The 20,753-nt window shown below is 37.3% G+C and overlaps 2 protein-coding genes across 2 annotated transcripts in view; one reads left to right on the plus strand and one right to left on the minus strand.

Annotated features, from left to right (window-relative positions):
* The window catches only part of LOC125855727 (uncharacterized), an 18,806-nt gene extending 3,807 nt beyond the window's left edge, over positions 1-14,999 (plus strand). The window contains exon 2 of the mRNA XM_049535457.1: positions 14,950-14,999. Within this exon, the coding sequence (XP_049391414.1) occupies positions 14,950-14,999 (50 nt within the window). The remainder of the gene's footprint in view (positions 1-14,949) is intronic.
* Positions 15,000-16,492: 1,493 nt separating this feature from the next.
* Positions 16,493-19,502, minus strand: LOC125856405 (cytochrome P450 71AU50-like). The gene is made up of 3 exons (XM_049535934.1): positions 19,352-19,502; positions 17,331-18,067; positions 16,493-17,230 (listed from the first exon to the last, which is right to left on the minus strand). Exons 1-3 carry the CDS (start codon positions 19,485-19,487, stop codon positions 16,619-16,621), a joined length of 1,485 nt encoding a protein of 494 aa, XP_049391891.1. The 5' UTR covers positions 19,488-19,502; the 3' UTR covers positions 16,493-16,618.
* Between the last annotated feature and the right edge of the window lie 1,251 nt (positions 19,503-20,753).

Here is a 20,753-nt window from a genome sequence, read left to right on the forward strand (position 1 = left end):
GAAAACCAGATTTTTTTTGTTTTTGGAAAATAAAAAAAATTTAGGGGTAGGTTGGTGGAAAGTGGGGGGGGGGGGGGGGCTCCTGGGGGAGGGGGTAAATTTTTTATTTATTTTTGAAAAAATAGATTTTTTTTTGTTTTTGGAAAACAAAAAAAATTTAGGGGTAGGTTGGTGGAAGGTGGGGGGTGGGGGGTGCCCGAGGAGGGGGTAATTTATTTTTTTGCTCAATCCATCCAAATCTGATCCAATCCAACCATTTGCCAATTTACTAAGTAGTAGTAGCTCAATTTACTAAGCTGTAACATTCGACAATTTGAAATAACTATGAAGAAGCTGAAAATTTGAAATAGTCATTTTTGGAAAGAATTTAAAATCTGGAAATTTGGTCAAGTATGGGGAAAAAAGTGAGAGTTAGGGTTCTTGAGAGAAAAGGAAAGAAGTGGAGAAAGTGAAGAAAAAGCAAAGTTCGTCAAGATCGTCGTGGTTTTCGTCGGGGGTGATCCCTACTAAGGTATGTGAGATCATAGTGTTGGGTTGGTTCATTCCCCCACACGCCAAACTCGTTTTAATTTCCGAGAAAAGATTTGGTTGTGTTTGTTGAAGCCTTGTTGTTGTGGTTGTTGAAGTCTTGTGATTGTGTTGAAGTTCTAGTTGATTTAGGACATGTTTTCGGTTGTGTTCCGAGTTGAATCTATTGTATATTACGAGTCTTTATGATTCTAAGTGTTTGGGGCTGGAACCTTTGAGGTTAAGGTGGTTTAGAGTTGGAAAAAGGAAGGAGAAGAGTCGAATTTTCGGGGAAAAAGGCTGGGGTGTCGCGCCAGCCAGCGCGCCCCAAAAGGGACTCTGAAGTCCAGCCCTTGGGGCGGCGCGCCTAGTAGAGCGCCCAGTAGGCCCCTCTGAGGTCTGAAGGCTGGCGCCCCGCGCCTCTCAGAGCGCCAAAGACGCCAAGTCTTCCCATTCATTCCCTATTTTTTCATGCATGTTCCTCGGTAATGTACCTATGTTTTATCGTGGTTTTCAACACTCTAACGTACATCTAAACATCCCAAACTCATCTATAAACATGAGATTATTACTGTCACACCGCACAGAGCTACCTCCGAGATGCGGACACGGGACCTAGGACCACAAGTGATCCCAAGCTAACCCTGCTGGCATGATCATAAGCATACTAAATATAATCTTAATAATAGAAACTGTGCGGAAACTAAATCATAAATAAATCTGAAAGATGGGGAATACCCATATACTATAACTGAGATATATGAAAACTGATGAGTTTAATACAAAGAAGATATTAATTCAACACTAAGCTGAATCTAACTATGTCTGAAATAAGCCTCTAAACTGACTAGAAATGTTGGCACAGGGCCCAACTAGGTCTAGCAAAACTGAAACTAAAGACAAAGCGATAAAGATAAACATGTCACTAGTCCTCGAAGAATGAGAAATCACCACTGATGCAGCTGAACTGAATATCGGAAATCGATCTAAGTGTGATCTGGATGCTGAGAACCTAAACCTACATCACGAGAAGATGTAGAGCACGTATGCGTCAGTACTTGAAAGGTACTGAGCATGCATGATAGAGTAAAACTGAAAGAACATATAACTGAACAAAGCAATAAAACAATGAAATAATCTGAACATGATATAGATACTGAATACTGAGCTAACTGAATGCAATGACCAATTTATAACATACTGACTGAATACTGAATGAACTGTAAATGTGGTCAATGCAATAGAGTCTGACTGAACTGTGGGAACTACTAATAACCGACAATAAAACTACATGAGCTAAATGTGGAGTCCGATGTATACGCCCCATCGAGAGGACCCAATATACCCTGCCAGAGGTATAGAGGCATGCTGACGTGATCACTAAACTGATGTTACCTACAGAGGGGACTTACACCTACGTGGCTCGTAGTTCTGGACTATATGGGTACGCTGAACCCTAGTCCAACTCAGTATTATGCTACTCTCAATAGATTAAGTGATTAACACATTATGACTGAATTTCTGTAAGTTGCTGGATAGCTCGAACTGAACATGCAAACTGAGAATGCAACAATTAATCTGATCATGATGCATTAATAACTGAGGCATGTATAACTGAATAATTCAGATATCTAACCAAGCATGTGTAATTCAAGAACTAAAGAAATACATAGCTAGGGTTTTGAAATTCATGCAATAAACTGAGAAATAACATGATAATCTAATTTGAAACATTTAAATAACTAATTCCTGATGATCTGTTGAAATTCTAGAAACCCTAAGTCTGTTCATAAACACGGAATCAAGAATATGACTGAATTCTAGAGACCTAATGGGCGAAAGGAACCCACTAGTGAAATCCCACATACCTGGTGACGAATTCCACGAAGAAATCTTCGATTTCGGGGCTGGAACTGAAGGAACATTGATGCATTCTTGAACTAGGATTCTTGACCTTTTTCTCCTCTCTTGATTCTAATTTTCTAAATTTTGATTAATGATTTTGACTAAGGTAAGTTCAAGTTATGTTTCTAGGCTTAAACTGACTAAAACCTCATGATTTAGGGTCTAAACGACGTATCTTAGGGGTTAAATGAAATAGAAAAAGACCAAAAGACCCCTGACTTAACTGCTGTCGGAGTGACCGACGGATTGGACTGACGGGCCGTAGGTCAATCGACAGTCCGTTGATTGGATCAATAGGTCGAGCTTGTTCGACATGCTTTCACTAAAACGAGCATAACTTTTTACTCAGAGGTTGGATTTTAGCAAACTCAGCGGCGTTGGAAAAGGGATTCAATTATCTATCATATCATATGTCATGGGACACACAATTCTTTTTGTGCTAAAAGTTATGACCATCTGAAGATCCATCAACAATTTTCAGCTAACTGGCTGCTGATCCTCATCTACGGTCAAACCTACGGACCATGGATTGATTGACGGTCGGTGCTGGTCAACCGTTAATCAGGATAGTAGCTGGGCATTTTGGGCATCGATCCACCGACACGAACTATGGTCCGTGACCTGACATACGGACCGTAATTCCGGTTGTGGGTCAACACTTAGCCAAATTTTCTGACCGAGTTCTGGAGAAGTTTTCTGTCACAAACCACGGACCTGCAGGACGGACCGTGAGTCCATCTACGGTCTGTGGATGGTGTCCGTGAGTGCCACCTGTAACACTAGAAAATCTGAAATATCTATTTTCGGATACGGGGTGTAATATTATCTCCCCCTTGGGACCATTCGTCCTCGAATGAAATCTAATCTAGCTGAAATGTAGGGAGAGGGCTGCAATCCCTACCACTAAACACTAAGAACTGAATTTCTAACTGAACTGAGTTCCAAGAACATGCAAATACGCAGAAAATGCAAGTACAAACTGAAGAAACATGATTCTAATACTGAATTTTCGCATGAATGACTGAAAAACTGAAGAGGAACTATTACCTCAAGCTGGAATGGAATCGGAAGGAAAGAGGTGATGATACTTGGACTTCATTGCTGCTTCTGCTTCCCAAGTAGCTCCCTTTACGGACTGAATCCTCCACAAAACCTAGATTGAAGCGACTTTTTTATTTCTCAACCTTCTAACCTGACGATTGAGAATCTCAACTGGTACATTCTCATAAGAAAGACTATCTTTTACGGCCACAGTCTCTAATAACACTATGGATGCTGGATCACCCACGCACTTCTTCAAAAGAGAAATATGAAAGATTGGATGCACTGCTGCTAAATCTGCTGGCAACTCTAACTCATAAGCCACTTTACCAATCCTTTTCAAGATCCGGTAAGGGCCTACATATCTGGGACTGAGCTTCCCTTTCTTGCCAAATCTCATCACCCCCTTCATAGGTGACACTTTCAGGAAAACCCAATCATCAACTTGGAACTCTAGTTCCCTTCTTCTCACATCTGCATAAGATTTCTGGTGACTCTGGGCAGTCTTAAGTCTATCTCTAATGAGTTGCACTTTCTCTATAGCATCAAAGACCGAATCTGGTCCTATCAAGGCTGCTTCACTGTAACGACCCGGAAAATGATAGAGTGAAACTAGAGCCTCACATGTGAGTTTGGAGTCGAGAACTTAATGAAATGATTATATTTGAATTTGACCCAAAAAGTTCTTAAAAATGTGCTTCGGAAGTTACCGGAAACTTGTTTAGCTGTATATAAAAAGATCTGTTTCGTTTTTCAAAAATCCGACTTCATATTCTTGTTTAGGGGGTCAAATTGAGTGGGAAATGGGTCTAACCCAAATTTTAGAGCAACCGTATCAAAATCCGAAATTTCCAAGTGAAGCCTTTTTCGAGGGTCTACTTTGGAGGGTCATATCTCCTAGCACACAAATTATTTGGGTGGCCAATAATATATCCATGGAAAGCCCTTTGAGTTAGCTACCTAACGCACTTCGTTTCATCTCATTCGGAGTTCGGACGAAGAAGTTATGCCCATTTTCGTAAAATCTGTTCGGCAGGAAAAGGCAATTTCCAGTAGGCGTGGTTACTGTTCACCCGCCTCATTTTTTTTCTAAGTGTTGGACCATTCTTCCAAAGGACATATATTATTTCCTAGATACCATTAGTTCAATTCCCATCCCTAAAACATTTCCCTCTCTACAATCCTCCATTAAGAAGAAGAAGAAGTGGGAGCTAGGGCTTTGGATTCAAGGCTTTCTTCATCAAATTTCGTGGGAGATCATAGCAAAGGTATGGTGGTCTTGATCCTTGTCTAAATTTCCATTCAAGGAGCCAAATCCAAAGTTATTTCAAGTATGAAAAATCTAGGTTTTCACTCAATCTCATGGGTTCTTCCACCAAATGGTTTTAAAAGGTTTCTAATGGCACTTTATGGTTATATTGTTGTTGTATTGACGATTTAAGATGAAAATACTCCATGAACCCATGATTTCTCTTTATTCCTAGTTTATGCCTTTATGAAGTGGGTTGCTAGATAATGAATGTATATGAATCAAACTTGTTTAAAGGTCTTTAGATTGTTGAAGTATGTCATTACCCATGCTTATTTTATGGTGTATTGTTGGTGTATGGGTATGTGAGGCTTAGGGCCTTAAAGGCATAGTATGAGAAATTGGAGTGTTATCATGACACTATATGAATGAGAATTCAATGAAGATAATGTGATCATGTTATGAACGTAAAGGTGTTGCTATTGAAAGATTATTTCTCAATTTGACACTCATGAATGTTGATGATAGAATATGAAGGATTCTTCAATATAAAGTATACCTTGAATTGGTAGGGCTTATGCATCATTTTCTTGTATAAATGATTATATTGTTGATTGTTGAATCCTCGGATCGGTAGGCTAGTGGCACCCTTCCACACGAGCTTATAATGAACCTTGGAATCGGTAGGCCTATGGCACCTTTCCATGAAGGTTAATGATGAGACTTGAACCGGTAGGCCCATGGCACCCTTTCAAGAGGAGTTAATGAGCTTTCCTAAATGAACCTTGAAACGGTAGGCTTAAAGCACCCTTTCACGTGTTAATAAATGTAATTTGGAGTTGGTAGGCCAATGGCACCTCTCATATGTGATAATGTCAATGTAACGAACTATTCTATGGGAATGTTGGCTAAGCACCGAGTGGATTTGGTTAGATGGAAACTCCCCCAATAGTTAGGCATGAGTTTCAATGATCGTCTACCTTATCCCATAAACTATGTGCCCGCATAGGTAGCTAGTGGATCCATTAAGCTATATACCGGTCTTCCTTAGGCAAGTAGACCACCTCTTTACGGTGTGGGGACTTATGACACCGGATTCCATGACAAGCTCTCATGGTCTATGTCGGTTAAACGCTTACTTCCCATCATGCGAGATTTCATTATGGTTTCTTGATAGGTTCTACAAAGTGTAGGTAGTAGTATGGGATGCTACCTATACATTGCACGAGTAGGCTTGGAGAGGGTCATAGTGAGTTTCTCTAAATCCTAATGTATGTGATACAATTGTGGCCTAAATGAGGTTATTAAAGAATGTTGGCTCTCAAATGCTTAATATGAGATGCATGCTATACTTGGGTTATATTACGAGTTATTTTCCCTTGTCATGTCTTAATTAATGATATACCTCTTATGTATGAATATGGTGCAAAGGTGAAAGAAAGGAATGATAAGTTACCTTAAGTGACCTTAATGTGGTGCCTTAGTATGGATGGTGGTATGGGACGCCATCCATACATTGCACGAGGTATAGCATAAGGGTTTCTTGAGGTGAAGGTCCAAGGTAAAGGTTTTCATGTTGAAATTGTTTAAAGGTAATATTATGACTTACTTGATGTTTATGCTTGTATTGTATGTCTTTTATGCAATTATTCATGGTACTTCAAAAAGTGGCATAATGCATGGTTTCTAACCAAAATGTCCCTTTTAAAGTATGTTTTGCATGGTCATCATACTTAGTACATTTTGTGTACTAACCCATATTCTTCATATTTTTACTATAAGTGTAGGTTCCGGCAAGTGATCCCTCCTAGCTAGTTTGAAGTGTTAGATTGATTTCCTCCAAGACTTGGTATGTCATCATGGATTCGAGGATAAAACTTTTAAGTTCTTTTGTTCATGTAATAGACTTAATAAACTTCTTTTGATTGTAAAGGCCCGTGTCCCTACTTATGTTTTGTGACTGTGTCTAAGATGGCCATGTGAGACTTAGACTTCCGCTGTGTGTTTTTAAATTTGTTTTAATGAAGTTTAAATGTGTGGATGTAAATAAGTTTTTTTTTATTCCGCACTATTTTCATTATTGAATGCAATGAATGACTATGTGGCTCATATAAGACCCCTTCGGGGTCGAATACGCCATGTTACGACTAGGGAGTACTCTCGGGTCGTGACATTCACCTACTTCAAACCAACCAACTGGAGATCTACATCTACGCACATACAATGCCTCATAAGGGGCCATTTGAATGCTGAAATGTTAACTATTGTTGTAGGCGAACTCAATAAGAGGAAGGTGATCATCCCAACTACCCTTGAAGTCAATCACACAAGCTCTCAACATGTCCTCTAAGGTCTGAATGGTACGCTCTGCCTGACCATCCGTCTGTGGATGAAATGTTGTGCTAAGGTTAACTTGAGTACCAAGACCCTTCTGAAATGACTTCCAGAAATGAGAGGTAAACTGAGGACCTCTATCTGAGATGATAGACAAATGAACCCCATGTAACCTCATAATCTCATTAATGTAAAGCTTGGTGTAATCCTCTGCCGAATCTGTAGTCTTGACCTCCAAAAAGCGAGAAGACTTAGTAACCCTATCAACAATCACCCAAATGGAGTCATGCTGTCTGCGAGTACGAGGTAAACCTTTGATGAAGTCCATGTTGATTACTTCCCACTTCCAAGTAGGAATGTCAATCTCTTGAGTCATACCTCCTGGTTTCTGATGTTCTACCTTGACTTGCTGGCAATTGGGGCACTTAGCCACAAAGTCTGCTATATCTCTTTTCATACCATTCCACCAATAGACTTCCCGCAGATCACGGTAAATCTTAGTGGCGCCTGGATGAATAGAATATCTGGAATTGTGGGCCTCTGCAAGAATATGTTGTCTCAACTCGCCCACATTAGGAACACATAATCTACCCTGATAGCGAAGTACACCATCTCCCCCTTGGGAGAAAACCTCCACTCTCTGATTGTGGACTGCACTCTTAAGCTCAAGCAAGATTGGATCACTGTCTTGCTTTTCCTTAACCTCTACTACCAAAGAAGATTCTGCCCCATTCTGAACCGTTACACCACCATCTGATATGCTCATAAGACGAACTCCTAGGCGAGCAAGTCTGTGAACATCCTTTGCTAGCTCTCTTTTTTCTTCCTCAACATGTGCTACACTACCCATGGATAGTCTGCTAAGAGCATCTGCTACTACATTCGCCTTTCTCGGATGGTAATGCACGCTCATATCATAATCTTTGAGGAACTCAAGCCACCTTCTCTGGCGAAGATTCACCTTTTTCTAGGTGAATACATACTGGAGGCTCTTATGGTCTGTGAACAGATCTACATGAACACCATACAAGTAGTATCTCCAAATCTTTAGTGCAAACACCACTGCTGCAAGCTCGAGGTCATGAGTTGGATAATTCTTCTCATGTACCTTAAGCTGTCTAGAAGCATAAGCTATAACCTTACCTCGCTGCATCAACACATAACCTAGGTCGACTCTGGATGCATCATAATAGATCACATAACCATCTGAACCCTCTGGTAGAGTCAAGACAGGAGCTGTAGTCAACCTAGTTTTTAATTCTGCAAAGTTTTTCTCACAATCATCTTACCACTGAAACTTGACCATCTTTTGAGTCAACCTAGTCAATGGTGAGGCTATGGATAAAAATCCTTCCACAAACCTTCTGTAATAACCTGCTAGACCCAAGAAACTTCTGATATTTGTAGCAGAGGTAGGTCTGGGCCATTGTTTCACTACTTCTATCTTCTGGAAATCTACTCGAATTCCTTCGCTAGACACAATATGCCCAAGGAAAGCAACTGATTGTAACCAAAACTCGCACTTACTAAATTTTGCAAATAACTGGCGATCTTTGAGAGTTTGCAGAACAACTCTCAAATGACTTGCATGTTCTTCCTCATTCCTAGAGTAAATGAGGATATCATCAATAAAGAGGATAACGAACAAGTCCAAGTACTGCTTGAACACTCTATTCATCAAATCCATGAAAGCTGCAGGAGCATTGGTTAGTCCAAATGACATAACTACAAATTCGTAATGACCATACCGAGTTCTGAAAGCTGTCTTCGGAATGTCACTATCTCTGACTCTAAGTTGATAATAACCTGATCTGAGATCTATCTTTGAGAAATGACTAGCACCCTGAAGTTGGTCAAACAAGTCATCAATCCTGGGGATGGGATACTTATTCTTGATTGTGACTTTGTTCAACTGCCTATAGTCAATACACATTCTGAGAAAACCATCTTTCTTCTTCACGAACAACACTGGTGCACCCCATGGTAAAATACTAGGTCTGATAAAGCCCTTATCTAGAAGGTTTTTCAACCGCTCTTTCAATTCCTTAAGCTCATCTGGAGCCATTATGTAAGGAGGGATAGAGATAGGCTGGGTATCTGGAAGGAGATCTATTCCAAAGTCGATTTCCCTTTCGGGAGGAACTCCAGAAAGATCTTTTGGGAACACTTCTGGAAACTCACTGACTACAGGAACTGACTCAAGAGTTGGGGATTCGGAACTAGAAGCCTTAACCCGAACTAGATGATAGAGATAACCCTTAGAGATCATCTTTCTAGCCTTAAGGTAAGAAATGAATCGACCCATAGGCGCTAAGCTACTACCCTTCCATTCTAGGATTGGTTTGTCTGGAAACTAAAAACGAACAATCCTAGTTCTGCAATCGACTGAGGCGTAACAAGAATGTAACCAATCCATGCCTAGAATGATATCGAAGTCTACAATTTCTAACTTTACAAGATCTGCTGAGGTGACTTTATGAGAGACTGTGACAGGGCAATTTCTGTATACCCGTCTTGCTATAACTGGGTCACCGATTGGAGTAGAGACTGAGAAGGGTTCTGAAAGAGTTTTTGGGCTAACACTGAATTGGACTGCTATGTAAGGAGTTACAAAAGACAAAGTAGCCCCTGGATCTAACAATGCATAAACATCAAGATCAAAGACTCGTAACGTACTAGTGACTACATCAGGAGAATCTTCCTAATCTTGACGAGCCTAAAGATGATAGAGCCTGTTTTGGCATTGTCCACCACCAATACTAAAAGAGTTACCCTGCTGAGTCGGGCGACCTCCTGGTGCTACTGAAGTTGTAGACTGAGCTCTACCATTATTTCCTCCTTGACCCTGTCTAGAAGGGCAATCCTTCAATCTATGACCAGACTGACCACACCCAAAACATCCTTTCTTACCTACAAGACACTCGCCCGGATGGTTCTTACTACATTTCGGGCAAGTTGGGTAGGTTTTTGTGCCTGAAACACTACCTTGAGACTTAGAGCCCGACGCCCTACCTTTCTGATTATTACGGAACCTGGAGGATGAAACACTAGCTGATGAATGGGCTGGAGTCGAAGACTTCTGCTGAAAATGCGAGCGATTTCCACCACCCGATTTCTGTTGGGAATACTCATAGTTACCTGTTCTTGCTTTCTTAGTGTCCTTAACCTGTTCCCTAAGCTTATCACCCTCAACCCGCTGAGCATGAGTCATGAGCCTAGAGATGTTCATGTCTCCCAACAACATATCATTCCTACACTCAGTCTTCACTAAGTTTGACACTCCATACAAAAACTTATTCGTCTGAGCCCTGGAATCAACAACCATGTGGGGAGCATACCTGGAGAGTTGGTTAAACTTGAGCCCATACTCTTGGACAGTCATGTTACCCTGCCTCAAGTTCATAAATTCCTATGCCCTTGCTTCTCTCAACTCTATGGGGAAAAACCTGTCCAGAAAGGTTTCGCTGAAACAATCCCCAGTAATAGGAGCGACATCTGTACCCCTATTCTCAAGTAATAGGAGCGGCATCTGTACCCCTGTTCTCAAGTAATAGGAGCGGCATTTGTACCCCTGTTCTCCTTCCACTGAGTATACCAGATATGAGCTACATCCTTAAGTTGGTAAGATGCTAACTCAACCCGATCATTCCCAGTGACCTGCATTACCTCAAAGATCTTCTTGATCTCATCCAAGAAATTTTGGGGATCTTCACCAGTCTGCGATCCTAGGAACTCAGGCGGATTCATCCTAACAAAGTCACGAACCCTTGATGCTGCTGATCCACCATTTGCATTCATAGGAGCTTGAGCCTGCTGATTGTTCTGGTTAGCGATACTCTGAGCCAACATCTGAATGACATTCCTGAATTCAGCATTTGAGACTTCCTGATCTGGAACTGGAGGAGCTGTGTTTGCGTTCCTGGCATAAGCTCTACGAGGAGGCATGATCACTGAAAAGTAGAACATTGAGTTAGAATTGAATTAGATCATACCTTACGCACAATAAGAGTAACAAGAAAATGAAGATTTTTCCTAAGACACTTTGTAGTTTCCCTCTCATTAGATGTGGTGCGCACTACACACTCATGAAAAGGACTCTACCTAGTGCGGCTTTTCAGACATCCTAGGACACTTAAACCTAATGCTTTGATACCAAGTTTGTCACGCCCTGAGCTACCCCCGAGACGCGAACATGGGACCTAGGACCACAAGTGATCCCAAGCTAACCCTGCTGGTATGATCATGAGCATACTAAATATAATCTGAATAATAGAAACTGTGTGTAAGCTATATCATAAATAAATCTGAAAGATGGGGAATACCCATATACTATAATTGAGATATATGAAAACTGATGAGTTTAATACAAAGAGGATATTAACTCAACACTAAGCTGAATCTAACTATGTCTGAAATAAGCCTCTAAACTGACTAGAAATGTTGGGATAGGCCCCAACTAGGTCTAGCAAAACTGAAACTAAAGACTAAAAACAATAAAGATAAACATGTCACTAGTCCTCGAAGAATAAGGACTCACCACTGATGCTGCTGAACTGAATATCGGGAATCGATCTAAGCGTGATCTGGATGTTGAGAACCTGAACCTACATCATGAGAAGATGTAGCGCACGTATGCGTCAGTACTTGAAAGGTATTGAGCATGCAGGATAAAGTAAAGCTGAAAGAACATATAACTGAACAAAGCAATAAAGCAATGAAATAATCTGAACGTGATATAAATACTGAATACTGAGCTAACTGAATGCAATGACCAATTTATAACATGCTGACTGAATACTGAATGAACTGTAAATGTGGTCAATGCAATAGAGTTTGACTGAACTGTGGGAACTACTAATAACCGACAATAAAACCACATGAGCTAAATGTGGAGTCCGATGTATACGCCCCATCGAGAGGACCCAATATACCCTGCCAGAGGTATAGAGGCATGCTGACGTGATCATTAAACTGATGTTGCCTACAGAGGGGACTTACACCTACGTGGCTCGTAGTTCTGGACTATATGGGTACGCTGAACCCTAGTCCAACTCGGTATTATGCTACTCCCAATAGATTAAGTGATTAACACATTATGACTGAATTTCTGTAAGTTACTGGATAGCTCAAACTGAACATGCAAACTGAGAATGCAACAATTAATCTGAAAATGATGCTTTAATAACTGAGGCATGTATAACTGAATAATTGAGATATCTAACCAAGCATGTGTAATTCAAGAACTAAAGAAATACATAGCTAGGGTTCTGAAATTCATGCAATAAACTGAGAAATATCATGATAATCTAATTTGGAACATTTAAATAACTAAGTCTTAATGATCTGTTGAAATTCTAGAAACCATAAGTCTGTTCATAATCATGGAATCAAGAATCTGACTGAATTCTAGGGACCTAATGGGCGAAAGGAACCCACTAGTGAAATCCCACATACCTGGTGACGAATTCCACGAAGAAATCTTTCGATTTCGGGGCTGGAACTGAAGGAACATTGATGCGTTCTTGAACTAGGGTTCTTGACCTTTTTCTCCTCTCTTGATTCTAATTTTCGAAGTTTTGATTAATGATTTTGACTAAGGTAAGTTCTAGTCATGTTTCTAGGCTTAAATTGACTAAAACCTCATGATTTAGGTCATGGGACACACAATTATTTTTGTGCTAAAAGTTATAACCATCTAAATTTGATCCATCAACAATTTTCAGCTAACTGGCTGTTGATCCTCATCTACGGTCAGACCTACGGACCGTGGATAGATTGACGGTCCGTGCTGGTCAACCGTCAATCAGGACTGAAGCTGGGCTTTTGGGGCATCAATCCACGGACACGAACTACGGTCCGTGACCTGACCTACGGACCGTGGGTCAACACTTAGCCAAATTTTCTGACTGAGTTCTGAGGAAGTTTTCTGTCACGAACCACGGACCTGCAGGATGGACCGTGAGTCCATTTACGGTCCGTGGATGGTGTCCATGAGTGCCACCTGTAACACCAAAAAATCTGAAATCTCTATTTTCGGATACGATGTGTTACAATTACCCTTGAATTCATAATTCAATTTGAGGAAAGTTCGGATCAAAGTCAAGTGAAGTTAGAGTCAAGCTTAGAAGTTAAGAAGCAAGTCTTTAAAGTTTTTCAAGAGTCTTTATTGAATGTTTTAACTTCATTTTAAGGCTCAAATTTCAAGTTAAGTAAAGAGTATAGAGTTGAGTTCAATTCTCAAAAGTTATTAGGGAACTAAGTATTCCCAAAGAGGTTTTAAAGAAATGTTTTTACATTTAAACAAGATTGGAAACTGAGATCTCCAAAGAGCCTTCGGGCTAGTTTTCCAGAAAAGAGTAATCGCTTTCTAAATGAAGCAAGAGAGGAAACTGAGATTCCAAGATAGCCTTTGAGCTAAGTTTTTGAGTAATTATCTCAAATCAGTAGGAAGACATATGTTTTAAAAATATAAGAGCCAATACCTTTTTGGGAGTAGTATCGAGCACCGAATTGGGGGAGCATTCAAAGAACCCACATCCTTCATAGAACCATGTAGCCATCATGGGTAGAAGAGGTTCATACTTTTTAGATGAATCCTTTTCAAATTAGACTAGCGGATCCATTAGGCAGGTCAGGTTCTATACCTTTGGCCGGGTATAGGATGCTCTGGCAGTGTGAGGTTGATCGTTGTATCATCACTATATCTCTTATGTGATGGTTGTCGATTAGAGAAACTCCCACAATAATTATTGTATTTTTATATACATCAGTTCATTTATATTTCTACATACATCTCAGGCTTATTGTATTTTTGTATACACACAAAGTTTATAGCATGTTTTAAACATCTTTTCTTTATATTGCACTTGTTTTAAACTGCCTTATAATGAAATGAGTCAGTTAGGTTAAGTTGAGTTGAGCCAGGTAAGTTATTCAGTTTCTTCCAGATTTCCTTCTAGCCTATGTTGCTTAGCTTTCCAGCTCGCATACTCGTACATTCAATGTACTGATGCCAGTTGGCCTGCATCTTATGATGATGCAGATGCAGGTACCCAGGATCAGCATCCAGCACGCCGTTGATCCAGTTGAGCACTCTAGAGTCAGTGGTGAGCCTCTTTGCATTCCGGAGGACTCTGTTATTTTGTGTTCCTAGTTTTTGCTTTATTAGGATGTTGCAGGGTCTATCCCAACATCTATATTAGTGTTATAGAGGCTTCATAGACAGTCAGTCAGTTAGTTTTGAGTCTCTCATCTGTGTATACATATATAAATATTCTATTTTGAGACTCAAGTTGCTTTTTTGGCCAGATTTTATCAATTGGGTTGTTTTATGACCTTTCATTGCATTGAGTTATTTTGTTGAGTTAGGTTTCCGCTGAGTTAAGTAAGCCAGGCCAAGGGTTCGCTTGGGCCAGCAATGGTCTTCAAGTTCCGGTCCCTCCCAGGGTGTAGGCTCGGGGTGTTTAGCACTCAATTTTGGCAATATGCCATAATAAAAAATAGTTCACCAACTGGCATAGTTATTTTGAAAAATAGTAAACTACATAAATTTCACTATTTTAGATCCTAATTATTAGGCATCTTGATAGTTTTTTTATATTACTTTATGTACCATTTTCAGCAGAGAGATACGTGTATCATGATTCATCAGATACGTGTATATGTGTGATTTAAAGGCCGAGATACATGAATTAAGACTTTTGAATTAAAAATTGTAACTTATTGTCTTAATTAAAGGAGTAAAAGATGAAAAATTAACAAACAAAACAGATTTTCTGGGTCCATCTGTATCAACTGTTACTATTTTTTATAAAAATGTAAATCATAAGCATTAGTAAATCTAATATTGTAAACTTCATCTTCTTCATCAATTTCTTTCTTTGAATCTTAGATTTTCGAGTTTTTTTTTGCAGATGATGAATATCACAATATTGTTGATGCATTCGGATTCATGGATCTCTAAAATCGAATATGAAAACTATAGAATTGATGGAATACTTTTGAGAGATATTGCAACCTACAATGATCTAGTCGATGGTATTTCAAAACAACTAGGAATCGATTGTACCTGCAAAAGAATAGAAATCAGATACACGATGGAAGAAAATTTAACTATAATGAAAATTCGAAACGAGGTGGGCATGAGGTTTTTTATGGAATTAAAAAAACGTCAAGGAAACTAACTGACAAAATCAATTAAATATGATATTGATTTTTTGATACACATAACATATTATTCCAGATACATGTGACAATTTAAGATACTCATGTTTCATTGTTGAGATACATATCTATAACTTATGATATTACAAGTATATGGATATCCTGTTAAACTATAACAGATACATAGTGTATTAAATTAAAGATACATCATGTATCTATGTGGCATAAAGACACGAACTCTAAAGCTATTGAAATAACTTAAAATTTAAAATAATTATCTCATCATTCCAATAATTACCAGCAAATGACATGGTGTAAATTTAATTTTTCGTCTTCGCAAAAGCGACAACAAAATCGAGAGATACATACAGATATTGGAGAGGGAAACGGCGGATGGTGTAAAGAGAGAGAAAGTAATTGGAATTGTTAATGTCTCATTAATTATTAATTAAAGAGATTTAATTATAAGATAATTATTTAATATCATAATTAAGATGATTGTGTATCTGCTTTAATCTTTTAAAATATATGATGTAATTATTAAAAAATGATATTATATGTAATAATTTTAAACTAGAGGTAAAATATGTATATATGATAGTGAAGTATGTCTAGACAGATAGTTTTTCCTTTAATAAAAGACTTCTTTTGTAAAAAAGTATTCTCTTATATATATATAATGCAGCGTAAGAATACAATTTATAATAAAAATATAAATTGTTGGAAGAACGGTGTATTTTTAATGCAGCGTAAGAACACAATTTATAATAAAAATACTAACTTCTAAATTTAAAACTAAGCAAAAAGATATGTGAAAACACCAATTTTCTAAAACCTAGAAAATATTATTGTCTCAAAATTCAAATAGAAATCAATTCCCGATTAAAAGGGCTAACTATATGACTAGATCTATCTTTACTGTGGTAAAAACTTTACAATTCTAAAGCAAATATTCAAACTCCTTTCTCTCTTTAGGAACTACAATTTTTGTGTCTTCTTATCTTGGGATCTCCTTACTTGATAACAAGTAATGCTCTTGTGAATAAATCTGTATATTCAATTTTGGGCTTGTAGTAAACTAAATTTACTTCTAATATTAAATCTTTTTGGCATATCTTATTCCTGCTTCATTTACATCTTAAATTTAAACCGCTCTTTGAGGTTATTGAGTTGTTATCTGAAACCGCTCTTTGAGGTTGAAGAAGGCATTGTACATTCGTTTAATTAGATTAGTTATACATTGTTTTTCATTTCCCTTAATGATGTGTAAAAATGAAAGCTGATGTACCGCCAATGAAGTATTTTATTTGAATATTAGGAGAAGCACACAACAATCTCAAAAACCATATAGTAGAAACTATTTAATATTGCTTGTAATAAAATCTAAAGTTTAGAAATATTACTTCTCTTGTATTTGCATCATTTGTTTAGATTGTAAGTAGGAATAGCCATTAAAGGCTTTTCTCTGCATGTTACCATCCCAAACTTCTCATCAATGTCTAAATCACAAGGCTGCATACCATTTGGAAGCTCCCACTCAAAGCAATGCACCAACTGTGCCACCACAAGGCGGACGACGATAACTGCCAACTGCATTCCAGGACAACTTCTTCTCCCAGAGCCAAATGGTACAAGTTGAAAGTAGCGTCCACGAAAATCTATACAGCTTCCAACAAATCTCTCAGGCAAAAACTTCTCAGGATCAGGCCAAACATTTGGATCTCTTTGAGCTGCATAACAATTTACCATGACTCGGGATCCCTTTTGTATGTGGAAACCGTCGACTACACAATCTTCCATAGACTCATGATAAAATAGTGGCACTACAGAATGCAGCCTCAGGCCCTCTTTTACAACCATGTTTAAGTACTTCAAATTTTCCAGGTCGGATTCTTCAACCATTCTTTCAAGGCCTACCACTTCTTGCAACTCCTTTTGGAGTTTCTTCATCACTTGGGGATGTCTAAGAAGTTCTGTCAGTATCCATTCCGTTGATGATGCTGTAGTATCCATTGCAGCTATAAGCTTGTCCTGTATAGTAAAAAGGAAACAGAGGAATAAATTAGTAGTACAAACCATTTCATTCTCAAGGCATGTGGTATATATGACAAAATGGGATGAAAGTATATACAAAGAGGATAGCTTTTATGTGACGACGGTCAAACTGAAATTCCGCTTCTCCAGATTGCATTATGTCCATCATGGTGTCCACAAAGTCCTTGGTTTGCTTCTGGTCATGTGAATGAACATGTTCATCAATAATCTTCTCAAGGAACTCATCAAACACCTTCGAAAGATCCTTGAGCTTGCGAGTGAGACCCTGGGGATCAATAGCACCAAGGAAGGGGAAAAAATCACCAAGATTTGGCATTGCTGCTAAATGCACAACATCTTGAACAACAGATTTGAATCCCCTCTTGTCCAAGTCCTCATCCATGTACTTCTTTCCAAACACCATTAAACAAGTCAAGTTAGCATTCAAGGACGTAATCTTTGCACTAAGATCAACAGCTACACGATCATGAGCTTCCTTTTTAAGCGACTCAATAAGAAGTTCAACTTCTTGTTTTCTCATGGATTGAAATGAATTAATCTTGTTATTGCTCAAAAGGTGTACAATGCACAATTTGCGCATGTTACGCCAATATACACCATACTTTGCAAATATCAAATTCTTCTGTCCATAAGACAAATATTGAGATGCCTCATGATGAGGTCTACTAGCAAATATGTGATCATATGTCTTGAGGACCTTTTCGGCTGCATCAGCAGACGAGGCAATGATTGTAGGTACTAGTCCCAATCGGACATACATAATAGGACCATGTTTGTTGGCTAGTTTTTGTAAATCTTGGTGTGGATTTTTGCGAAAAATTTTATAATGGTAGAGGTCCAACCAACAATAGTTGTGTGACCCTCCATTGATTAATTGACACTTGGATAATGTGTCTATTTCTTTACCTTTTTACCATCTCTCTCCTACTCACCTTTCTTTTCATTCATTTTCTTATTTTCTTACTCCTAATAAATATTTCTTAACTTCATTTTCTTAAGATATTGATATATTGAATAAAAGAATTAACAAACATATTTTTTTTTAATCACAATAACTAAAAATGTTTTTAGGACTGAGTATTTTAAATACTCATATCATTCAATATTTTTAATAATATCAAATTAACTCAAAAATATTTAGTGTTTTCTCAATTACTAGCACCTAAAAAAACAAATTAATTCAAATTTAGTTTTTCATTTTTTTTTAATTCTGTTTTAGTTCATATATTTATAGTCAGTGTTATTTTAATTTTGTTTTAATTCATATATTTATAGTCATTCTCTTAACAGAGAGTATCCATTATTTTCCTTAATTTAAGTTATAATTTTTTAAAATACTTAATAGAAAAACGTTGGAAAATATATATTATAACTGAATGTACGCAAAAACACGAAAAATGAATTCTAATAATGTTAAGGTTGAATGATATTATTATTATTATTATTATTATTATTATTATTATTATAATAATAATAATAATATAATGAGTAGTTAATTTAAAATTATATGGAACCGATTGATTCTTGAAAATAAATTAAGCATTGTAAGTTTTAATTTAAAAGACTTAAATTTTGTTTTGTGACCCGCGTCACCTGTATAAATTTTTTAAAAATGTTTATGAGTCCGCCACTCCCTATCATGTTATGTCTTGTTGTCATTCTTATATTTAAATATGGTTATGGTGAAAGAAAAAGTATGTGTAATTTCAAAAGAAGATAAAAAAAAAAAAAATCTTATCAAATCAATTTATATGCTAAAGTAAATTAGTTTGTATTTTGAGTTAATTTGATTCTATTAAATATACTGAAAAATAAGTTTATTTTTAATGTTAACAATTTTATAAGTATTTAAGTTATTTTAACAGAAAATATATTTATCAATTTTTTTTATCAAATGTATTAATTATTTAATTATGTTTTGAGAATTAGATATTTATTAGGAGTAAAAAAAAAATGAAAGAAAAGAAAGGTGAGTAAGAGAGAGATGGTAAAAAGGTAAAGAAGTGAACCCATTATCCAAGTGTCAATTAATTAATGGAGGGTCACACAACTATTGTTGGTTGGACCTCTACCATTGTAAATATTTCCGATTTTTGCCTAACAAATGAAGATGTCCTAAAATAGGAAGCCCTTTTGGACCTGGAGGAAACTTTTTCCTCTTGTGAATGTTTATCAGCTCATACAAGGCATATGTAAATAGAGAAAACACTAGAGCTGTCCATATCAAAGTCATTGAGGGGAAGAGCAGAGCAGAGTAGTAATAGATGAGTTAAGGATGTCATCACCAAGTATATATGCAATGTTCCTAGAATTGATATGCAGTGTATTAAGTCAAATTACTCATAGATGAGCTCAGAAGGCAATTAATACTCAACCAATCTGATAAGTCTGGGAATGGGACAAATGACTATACACACATTTTAATATCAGAAACCCATGTTATATCTCTTGTTTTCTATTTCTTTTCCAAGAAAAATATATATACTTGTCATTCGCTTAAACATTATGGTTGAAATTTTTGAATCTACATTACTGTTAAAGTAGAAAAAAACAAACAAACAAATCTGACCGCCCTTTTAAGTTAAAAGAATATTAAAGATCAGTGAATCATTTCTGAATAACAATAAATATACATGTGTCATTTTAACTTGTCAAGTAGGATGCCATGTAAGGCGCATATGTTTATTTGTTCAACTTTATATAGGTTTAAATTTTCTATGTGTACTATGCCATTTAGGATATGTGTGTCCACTTGTTCAACTTTATAAAAGTTTAAGAGTCTGCTTGTGCATACTCAAAGTTGGTGGGCATAAATGTCAATTAAAACCAAATTAAAAGACACATTTATGTATGGCATAATTCATATAACTTAGCCTCATTTTATATTTATGTCATCCAACTTTGAGTGTACATAAATAAACATTTAAACTTATATAAAATTAAATAAGTAGACACATGAGGACTCGGCTCCCCTCTAGTGGTCAACTTCTCCAGTTCGTCCAGTGCTGCCTTATATTTGTTACACGTGTCTAGTTTGTGACTCCACGGACATGATTTATTTACTAACTAAAATATCTTAACTATAGTCTCTTTTCTTTTCATTACACTGTACCAGAATTAGTTTCCTCTTTCTTTCAAATGTCGCAGAGAGAGCCCTCTTCTCCTCCGCCGGCAAACCACCCAGAATTTCGCACTCGCAAAATTAAATACTGGACTTTCATCACATATTGTGATTTATTCATTGATATCCTAAATAAAAATTGGCCTTACCAATCTCGAAAGAATACATAAATCATGAAATATAGTGTTGTTCTGACTTGTAAAAATTATGCATGTATCTGGCTTATTTGAAGTAAAACTAGTCTTTCTATACAGAGTGTTTTGAAGTAGTTATCTTCCAAATCATCACTTACTCGTTTGACTTGGAAAAAGATTCAAGAGATGTTAGCTTTCAATTGTTGTTACCAATTGTCCGTCCATGGTTGAATTCCATATATAC

Source organism: Solanum stenotomum, chromosome 2, assembly GCF_019186545.1.
Source record: "Solanum stenotomum isolate F172 chromosome 2, ASM1918654v1, whole genome shotgun sequence".
Lineage (NCBI taxonomy): Eukaryota > Viridiplantae > Streptophyta > Magnoliopsida > Solanales > Solanaceae > Solanum > Solanum stenotomum.

What these genes read in the sequence shown, in the direction of transcription:
- LOC125856405 (XM_049535934.1), bottom strand. Translation starts at nt 19,487, where the DNA reads ATGACTTTGATATGGACAGCTCTAGTGTTTTCTCTATTTACATATGCC. An exon ending in AGGACATCTTCATTTGTTAG is followed by an intron (nt 18,068 to 19,351) that starts GCAAAAATCGGA and finishes ATAAAATTTTTC; the next exon opens with GCAAAAATCCACACCAAGAT. An exon ending in ACATAAAAGCTATCCTCTTT is followed by an intron (nt 17,231 to 17,330) that starts GTATATACTTTC and finishes TTTACTATACAG; the next exon opens with GACAAGCTTATAGCTGCAAT.